Here is a 9,304-nt window from a genome sequence, read left to right on the forward strand (position 1 = left end):
AGGAGAAACACCAGAGCCTTTAAAGGGGAGTCTTGAGGAAGCTTTTCACAAGGCAACCGCCCCTCTTGAAACAAGAAGCTGGTCACGAAGGAGCTGAGTGCTCCAGCAGAGCCCTGACAGCCAGAGGCAGGAATTAGATAGATAGCAGAGTCCTTGTCCCAACCTCTTGAGAAGCAGCATTTTACAAACAGCTCCGCTGCACTGCTGCAGTGATATATTCCCATGGTGCCGGCCAGAGGCGATGCCCTGTGTAAACAGGGGTACTCAGGAATCAGATCTTGTGATCCCCGGGTGTTCAAAAGCATTAAAAGACTGGCCCAGTTCTACAGGACACATGCCTCCTGCCTGCAGGTAGTGGGCCAGGAACATGGGTTGTCTAGTATTGCCAAACACTGTGCGGACCATGTTCCCACATTACACGGCAAACAGGTTTGGGACTCCCCTCTCACCTAGGCCTAAAGGGAGAGCAGTTACCACCAATGTTCCCTCTAATCTTCCACCGGGGTGGATTTTTTCCATCCATATGCAGAATAATTTTTTTCATATGCACCGAGGCATGTGCAAATGTGCACCACCCATCAAAACACAAACCTAGCTGTCAGGCTCCTGCTAATCAGCTGGGCGGCATTTGAATCTCTCCTGTGTGGCCGGCCAAGTGCACAGCTTGCAGGGAACCCGGGCTACCATCCCCTAGTTATGAACTAGTGATCCCTTGTGTTGCCTTTTGCCCCAGTGGCCACCTCCCCCGAGTGTAACATGCTAAGAGATCACACCCATGGTGTTTCCTTTCCCACTTTGCCCTGGTGCAAATGATGGTACCAGACGCAGAGTATTGATGAGCTGAGTCCGGGGGTTCCAGTCCCTGCTTTGGGAAAGGAGGATGCCTTCTTGGGTGAAATAGGAGTCTCAGATTTCAGAAGCCCTGGTTCTATTCCCAGCTCTGCCCCTGAGTCACTTCACAGCCTTGAGTAAGTTCCTTAACCTCTCTGAACCTTAGTTCCCTGTATTGTCTAAAATGGGGGTAACGCCCCCTCTTCTGAAAGGGACTTGAGATCACTGCAAAGCACGACAATTATTTATTCCCCTGTTCAGTGCCTGGGTTTGCCGCGTGCTCGCCCTGCTCCCAGCATGTTCCCGCAGCTCCAACTCACAGCGGGGTTGGCAGTGGCTCCGGGGATGAGCTGTCCCATGACTGGGCTGCCGGGAGCCGCGGATTTCCCAGGGCAGGTTCCCAGGCAACAAGAGAAGGGGAGCCTGGCGTGCCACGAACATCGCTTCCCCCGCCTGCTGCAGCGTTTAGACCCAGGGTCTTCCACTTTACCCGGGAGCAAACAGCACTGAGGCCTGGTGTACACTAGACCCGGCGGGTCGGCTTAAGGTGCGCAACTCCCGCGATGCAAAATGCGTAGCTAGAGTCGGCTTCCCTTAAGCCTGGCCTTGGTGGTGTTCACAGTAGGGGAGGCCAAATGCTCCCATCAGCTTCCCTTACTCCTCGTAAAAGGTGGAGTACCGGCCGCCGGCACTCTGCGTTCCATTTAGCGGGTCTGTACTAGACCTGCTAAATCAAACACCAGAAAATCGACCTCGGGAGCGTTGATCTTCCGGTATAGATGGTACAGATCTTCTGGTATAGCTCTCATAGTCCTAAGAGAGACACGGGGAGGAGAAGCAAAGGAAACACTCAAGGGGGAAGAGAGTTAAGCTGATTCTAGAATTCCAAACTCTCCCGCCTACCCCCATTTTCACTAGTGATATCACAAGTGGCACTTTGGAGACTCACAAACCTACAGGATCGCGCGCTTTCCTGGGCACAACCCACTTCATCTGATCCTACACCATAACGCTCGTGGGATCCTCTAGAATTGCGTTTGTCTCTAAAGTGCCACAGAACCACGCGTTATTATTAAAGCTACAGATGAACACGGCCACCCACTTGAGACTGGTGACCTCTCCACATGGTTTTCGAACCTCCCCCCTTCCCCCCGCCCAATTTCATTGCCTGGGACGCAGGGCAGCCAAATTTGACAGGCAGGGATCCCTGTAACCACGCCCACCGTCCCCCCGCCTTCGTCCCCCGCGAGGCAGCCCTGCAGGGCGTCCGCTAGCAGGGCTCCGGGGTCCCCCCGCCCCTGCAGCCGCCGACCCTGCCCTTGCAAGGGGGCGTTAGTATTCAACGGGAAGGCGTAGGATCTGCGTCCTCGGGTGTGCACTGACCAGAGCCTCTCTCCTCTCTAGGGCACAGAGAAGGGCGTCGTCAGGCCCACGGCCTTCAAGCCCGTGCTGCCCCGCTCCGGCGCGCTCCTGCACTCCTCTCCGGAAAATGGCAGCCACCTCTCCCAGCAGCTGCACCCTCCGGACAAAGCCAAGGAGCAGGAACTCAAGCCCGCGCTGTGCTCCGGAGGGCTGTCAGACTCCGGCAGGAACTCCATGTCCAGCCTCCCGACCCACAGCACCACCAGTAGCTACCAGCTGGACCCCCTGGTCACCCCCATGGGGCCCATCAGCCGCTTCGGGGGCTCGGCCCACAACATCACCCAATGCGCCGCCATCCCAGACAGCAACATGGTGAGCCTCAAGGCGCTGTCCTTCTCCGACAGCGGCAACAAGATCCTCAACCCCGGAAAAGCCGCCCGCCACCACGAGAAAGCCGCCTGCGTCCGCTCGCCCATCTCCACGGACGAGTGCACCATCCAGGCGCTGGAGCAGAAGCTGCTGGAGCGGGAAGGGGAGCTGCAGGCGCTGCAGAGCAGCCTGGAGGAGCGGGAGGCCAGCTCCTGCCAGGCGTACGAGGAGAAGCAGAGGCGCTGCAAGGAGGAGCTGGAGGCGCTGAGGCAGAAGTGCACCAGCAAGCTCAAGCAAACCTCGCAGAAGACGCAGCGCACGCAGCAGATGCTGCAGCTCCAGGTCTTCCAGCTGCAGAGGGAGAAGCAGCAGCTTCGCGAGGACCTGGAGAACCTCCTGAAGGAGCAAGAGCTGCTGCAGGCCAAGCTGAGGTCCTACGAGAAGGAGAAGACCAGCTTTGCCCCTGCGCTGGAGGAGACCCAGTGGGAGGTGAGGCAGGGCCCTGGTTCTCCACGTGTGCTCCGCCACTGCCTTGCAGGGGGGCCGTGGGCTTGGGGCTCGTTCCCCCCTCCCCCGCCTGCCCCCTCCAGCCCCGTGGCGCCTTCCCCCCCCCCCGAGGGTGGAGCACCAGCGCCGGCTTCCCGCTGCGGAGGAGGGGGGAGAACTCGCGGGCAGCTTGCGGGGGAAGAAGCGGCTCCGCACGCTGCCGCTACCTCTGTCCCCGGCTGGGGGAACGGCGGCACAGGGAACCGCCCGCCTGGAGCTTCTCCCGCTGCTCCCATTGGCTGGAATCGCAGCCAATGGGAGCAGTGGCGGGCGCTGTCTGGGCGCTGCAGGAGGCGTGGAGCCAGGTAAGCGCCCGCCATCTCCCTCGTTCCCAAACCCAGCACCCCATCCCCTCACGCACCCTCCCTCCCTCTCACACCTGCCTGCTCCCATCCTGCTGCACCCTGCCTCCCGGACCACCCATCCCTACACTGTGCCCTCTGCCCGCTCCTGCACCCTGCCCCTCACCCAACCCCCCGCCCTCTGCCCGCTCCTGCACCCTGCCCCTCACCCAACCCCCCGCCCTCTGCCCGCTCCTGCACCCTGCCCCTCGCCCAACCCCCCGCCCTCTGCCCGCTCCTGCACCCTGCCCCTCGCCCAACCCCCCGCCCTCTGCCCGCTCCTGCACCCTGCCCCTCACCCAACCCCCCGCCCTCTGCCCGCTCCTGCACCCTGCCCCTCGCCCAACCCCCCGCCCTCTGCCCGCTCCTGCACCCTGCCCCTCGCCCAACCCCCCGCCCTCTGCCCGCTCCTGCACCCTGCCCCTCGCCCAACCCCCCGCCCTCTGCCCGCTCCTGCACCCTGCCCCTCACCCAACCCCCCGCCCTCTGCCCGCTCCTGCACCCTGCCCCTCGCCCAACCCCCCGCCCTCTGCCCGCTCCTGCACCCTGCCCCTCGCCCAACCCCCCGCCCTCTGCCCGCTCCTGCACCCTGTCCCTCACCCAACCCCCCGCCCTCTGCCCGCTCCTGCACCCTGCCCCTCGCCCAACCCCCCGCCCTCTGCCCGCTCCTGCACCCTGCCCCTCGCCCAACCCCCCGCCCTCTGCCCGCTCCTGCACCCTGCCCCTCACCCAACCCCCCGCCCTCTGCCCGCTCCTGCACCCTGCCTCCCGGACCACCCATCCCTACACTGTGCCCTCTGCCCGCTCATGCACCCTGCCCCTCGCCCAACCCCCTGCCCTCTGCCCACTCCTGCACCCTGCCCCTCGCCCAACCCCCCGCCCTCTGCCCGCTCCTGCACCCTGCCCCTCGCCCAACCCCCCGCCCTCTGCCCGCTCCTGCACCCTGCCCCTCGCCCAACCCCCCGCCCTCTGCCCGCTCCTGCACCCTGCCCCTCGCCCAACCCCCCGCCCTCTGCCCGCTCCTGCACCCTGCCCCTCGCCCAACCCCCCGCCCTCTGCCCGCTCCTGCACCCTGCCCCTCGCCCAACCCCCCGCCCTCTGCCCGCTCCTGCACCCTGCCCCTCGCCCAACCCCCCGCCCTCTGCCCGCTCCTGCACCCTGCCCCTCGCCCAACCCCCCGCCCTCTGCCCGCTCCTGCACCCTGCCCCTCGCCCAACCCCCCGCCCTCTGCCCGCTCCTGCACCCTGCCCCTCGCCCAACCCCCCGCCCTCTGCCCGCTCCTGCACCCTGTCCCTCACCCAACCCCCCGCCCTCTGCCCGCTCCTGCACCCTGCCCCTTGCCCAACCCCCCGCCCTCTGCTCTCTCCTGCACCCTGCCCCTCGCCCAACCCCCCGCCCTCTGCCCGCTCCTGCACCCTGTCCCTCACCCAACCCCCCGCCCTCTGCTCTCTCCTGCACCCTGCCCCTCGCCCAACCCCCCGCCCTCTGCTCTCTCCTGCACCCTGCCCCTCGCCCAATGCCCCTGCATCTCCACCCCTCCTGCGCCCATTTTGACATCATGGGTGGTTGGCGGGTGGTCTGTGGAAAGGCCTGCGTTGAGCGGGGTGCGCTGCAGGCCAAAACAAAGTTTGAGAACCCCTGCACTAAAGCCACAGAAGTGGGGGGTCCAAATTGCTGTGGCTGCAAGAAAAGGGGGAGTTGGGGGTGCCCGTGAAAGGAAGGAGCCTGCCTCCACAAACAGGCAAGTCTGTGTGCAAACAGCTGGCTGCCCGGTTCCCCTGGCGGGAGCCCACGGAGATGCTTAGTGGCTGGGCGTTCACGCTGTGCACAGCTACGAAACACTGGGCGTAGACAGAGCTTGGTCCTACCGGGAGGGCAGAGGACCGGACTTGATGCCTCACGAGGTCCCTTCCAGTCCCAGTGCTCTGTGATTCTATGATGCTGACTGACCCTGTGCCCCTCCTGAGCTCTGGGCATCTCAGACCATTTAAAGACACAGCTGCAACATTAAAAAAAAAAAAAAACAGTAATTAAAATAACTCAGTTCACCAAACAGCCCAGGGCACACTTCTCCAGACTACAGCCTGCTCCCCTTCCATCCCTCCAGGAACTACAAGGCTTCTGTAACTGCCTGGACTTGACTTGGTCAGTGTACCAGTGCATGCAAACCTGCCTCCCCCATGCCTGCCTTTTAAATAATCTCCTCATTGATTGGATATCAATTAACAAAAGCGAGGCAAATGGCCGACGCCTCCAGCAGCGTTCCCGCCTTGCAGCATGGATGCGATCGCTTCCCGGCGGTGCGTTCCACATGGCAGTACAGAGCCACAGCTGGGGATGGACTCTTCTGTATTTTAGGGAAGGGCGACTCATGAACATTGATTTTAGCCTCTTTCTCTCCTTCCCTATGTGCAGATTTATTTTCCTGTTCCTGCTGAGTTGCTCCTAAACTGAAATCCCCCAGCACCATGGCCGGTGGGTAATGCAGGCAAGGGAAGGCATTGCCTTTCCAGACTTTCCTACCCGGCTCAGCGGCCCAGGAGGGAGTTGTGCTGCACGCCAGCCCGGTTCCCTGGCGGTCGGGGAAGGCTGGGGCTGTGCCACGAGCTCACTTGGACGGGGCATGGCTGGCAGATGGGGGGAAAGGTTGTGAAGGGCATGGTCTCCGGGAAGGGGTGTGGCTTTGGGCAGAAGGGGCGGGGCTTCATCTGCCTTCTCCAGCTGGGCCTGCACCCGCCTCCCATGCCTAACACTGAAATCTCAGGGTGCGTCTATGCCGAGCTGGGAGCCAGGCTGTGGGGGGGGTCTGAGCTCAGAGAGCCCCCCTGAACCTCAGCGGGTGGGGCAGCATCCACACAGCTGTTTGCTGGTGCAAGGCTGCGGCTCTGCCTCGACCAGGGGACTCACTTCCAGCCTCCGTGTGGACACAACTTCAAGGGCCAGGTTTTCAGCTTAGCACTAGGCTCTTGGGTGCATGTTGGCTGCCGAACCCTTTGGGAATTCTGGCCCCATTTGTGGGCGCTGAGCTCTTGGAAATCCGGCTCTGGGGGAGAAAGGGGCTGAGCCCCTACTGACTTCCTTTGCTATTGGAGTGCCTCAACCCCGAGGCTCCTTGCAAAATCCCAGCCTTGAGGCTGGCGTACACGGCAGCGGCCCAGCACAAAGCTAGTGCAGCCAGGGCTGTCCTTGCGATGTACAGGGCCCTGCACAGTACTGGTAAATGGAGCCCCTGTGGCTGAGGACCGCCCGAGGATGAGGGACGACGATTTTTGAAAGCTGTGATCTCAGGCACACACCAATCAAAAATTTTAAAGCAAATTTTAAACTTGGGTCCTGTCGACTCACGGCAAATTCAGAAACGGGCAGGATAGACCTGGGGGTGGCAAATGCCACTTGACTGGCTCTTTCCCCGGTTCGGTGTTCTGCTCATAGCTCTGGCTGGCTGTGTCACTTTTAAGAGAACGAGCTCGTCTCGGGAGGAAGCAGAGCCGGAGAACAGGACGAGAAAGAGGCGGGGTGGGTGGGCACTAGGACCCAGCGGTGCCCCAAATTTTCAGGTGCCCTACACTGCTGCGTATTCTGTGTAAGAACGGCCCCGTGTGCAGCTGGTTTTCTGCATCGCTGAGCTAGCTGCACTGCTCAGGGATGGTGTAAAAACGCCCACGGGGCAGCGAGCTGGTTTCTCAGCCAGGTTCTATTCCCGGCCCCGCCACTGACCGGAATCAGAAGGCGCCCGGGTGACCGGCATGCGCACCGCTTTGGCCTCAGACCCCGCACTTCGTCGGGGGCAAAGCGGTGGCTCATCCTGGCTGGTGTGTCCCCACAGGTGTGTCAGAAGTCTGGCGAAATCTCCCTCCTGAAGCAGCAGCTGAAGGACTCCCAGACGGAGCTCAACGCCAAGACGGGGGAGCTCCTCAGCCTGAAAGCCCAGCTGAAGGAGTTGCGGGGGAAGACGGAGGGGCTGGAGCGGAAGACCCAGGACCTGGAAGACTCCCTGCGCACCAGGGCCGTGGAGCTGGAGGTGTGCGAGAACGAGCTCCAGCGCAAGCAGAACGAGTCGGAGCTGCTGCGGGAGAAGGTGAACCTGCTGGAGCAGGAGATCGTGGAGCTCCGCGAGGAGCTGAGCCGCCTCCGGGAGCAGCGGAGCGACGGGAGGGAGGGGAAGGCCGCCGCCAGCCCGGCGGGGGGGACGACGGAGGACGTCCACGCCCTGCAGGGGGAGGTGGAGAGGCTGAAGGCGGAGCTGAAGGAGGAGCGAGGCAAGAACGAGCAGATGACGTCAGGCTTCCAGCACGAACGCCAGGTCTGGAAGGAGGAGAAGGAGAAAGTGATCCAGTACCAGAAGCAGCTGCAGCAAAGCTACCTGCACATGTACAAGAGGAACCAGAACATGGAGAAGATGCTCCAGCAACTGGCCGCGGGGGGGGACGGCAAGGAGCCCATCGACCTGGAGATCCCTGGCCCCGACGTCCCCTACGAGGACATCATCGCCACGGAGATCTGAGCAGACCTGCTCGCTCTCCTTCCCCCCCTCGCGGCGGCGGGGAGGAGCGTCTCTGGCGAGGACTGGGCAGCCCATCCCCATGGGTCGGTTCAGGCCGGGCAACCCATGTACAGTTTGGAAGAACCGTGTATGTATTAGCCATGCGGGTTGCCCCGCGAGCTCATGAGCCCTTGCTGTGGCGCCGGGGTGGTGCCCCTGTCATGTTGTGGAGCTGAACCCTCCCCCCCGACACATGCTAACGGTGACGTGCCGTCCTCCGCCCTTCGTGTCTGGTGCATCCTCGGCGGGTCGCTGGCCGCCCACCTGTCGGACCGAGAAAGGGGGCAGAGGGAGGGCTGGGGATTGGAACGGGCCTTGAGCAAGTGATTGTGCAATCAGGGAATCAAGCGACACGCTGGCCAAAATCTCCCAGGGGTGCCGAGCGAGCACCGGGTCACAACGACGTTAAGGAAACCAGCCCCCTCCAGTGTGGAACTCACACATTGGCCCAGCTCCTGGAACGAGGAGGCCTGGGGCACTCTGTCCTCAAGTGCCACTGGGCATAACGCCTCGTTTCCGCCCCTCAGCCTGGGCCCAAGGGCTAAGGATCACACTGAGCCACTCAGAAATCAATGTGTCCTCCTCCAAGGGAGTCTGGTTTCTAGAATTTGTAGCACAAACCTAGTAGGACCCTTCCAAGCCCCAGTCCCTGTAGGCCAAGGAGGTATTTTTGCCATGCCAGAAACTTGCATTCGTATCCCAGATCTGCTTCTTGGGTCCTTAGGCTAACACGGAGCACCTCAAGAAAGATCCCCAGGGACCTCCTCCCTCGTCCATTTCTTCTAGAGAGACGACAGTGGAAATGTCGGGGGAGGAGGTAGAAATGAGAAGATCCCTCCCCGTCTCTAAGGCCGTGTCTAAACTACACCCCTCTGTCGGCAGAGGGATGTAAATTAGACGTATCGAAAGTGCAAATGAAGCGGGGATTTGAATATCCCACACTTCATTTGCATAATGGTAGCTGCCGCTTTTTTTTCGGAAAAAAATGGCAGTTTAGACGGGGCATTTGGACAGGGCATTTCAACTCCTCATTTTTGAGGAGTACAGGATCTTTCGAAATGGGGCATTTCTGTTGAAAATGCCCCGTCTAAACTGCCGTTCTTTTTCAAAAAGCCCCATTTTGGAAAAAAGTGGCGGCTGCCATTATGCAAATGAAACACGGGATATTTAAATCCCCGCTTCGGTTGCACTTTCGATACGTCTCATTTACATTCCTCTGCCGACAGAGGGGTGTAGTTTAGATGTAGCCGAAGAAGGAAGAGAATAAAACTGAGCCTGTGCCCTCAGACAAAAAGGAAACAGGGCGTATTAA

General features: G+C 61.4%; 1 protein-coding gene across 2 annotated transcripts in view; it reads left to right on the forward strand.

Moving 5' to 3' along the window:
- The window catches only part of LZTS1 (leucine zipper tumor suppressor 1), a 46,376-nt gene extending 37,470 nt beyond the window's left edge, over positions 1-8,906 (forward strand). The window contains exons 3-4 of one of the 2 annotated variants that reach the window (XM_075910947.1): positions 2,236-3,051; positions 7,276-8,905. In XM_075910947.1, coding sequence (XP_075767062.1) covers positions 2,236-3,051; positions 7,276-7,953 — 1,494 coding nt within the window. In that variant the 3' untranslated portion in view covers positions 7,954-8,905. Of the gene's footprint in view, positions 1-2,235; positions 3,052-7,275 lie in introns of both variants that reach the window. The other variant, XM_075910949.1, reaches the window with a different exon arrangement.
- Positions 8,907-9,304: the final 398 nt, after the last annotated feature.

This window comes from Pelodiscus sinensis, chromosome 28, assembly GCF_049634645.1.
Source record: "Pelodiscus sinensis isolate JC-2024 chromosome 28, ASM4963464v1, whole genome shotgun sequence".
NCBI classification, from domain to species: domain Eukaryota; kingdom Metazoa; phylum Chordata; order Testudines; family Trionychidae; genus Pelodiscus; species Pelodiscus sinensis.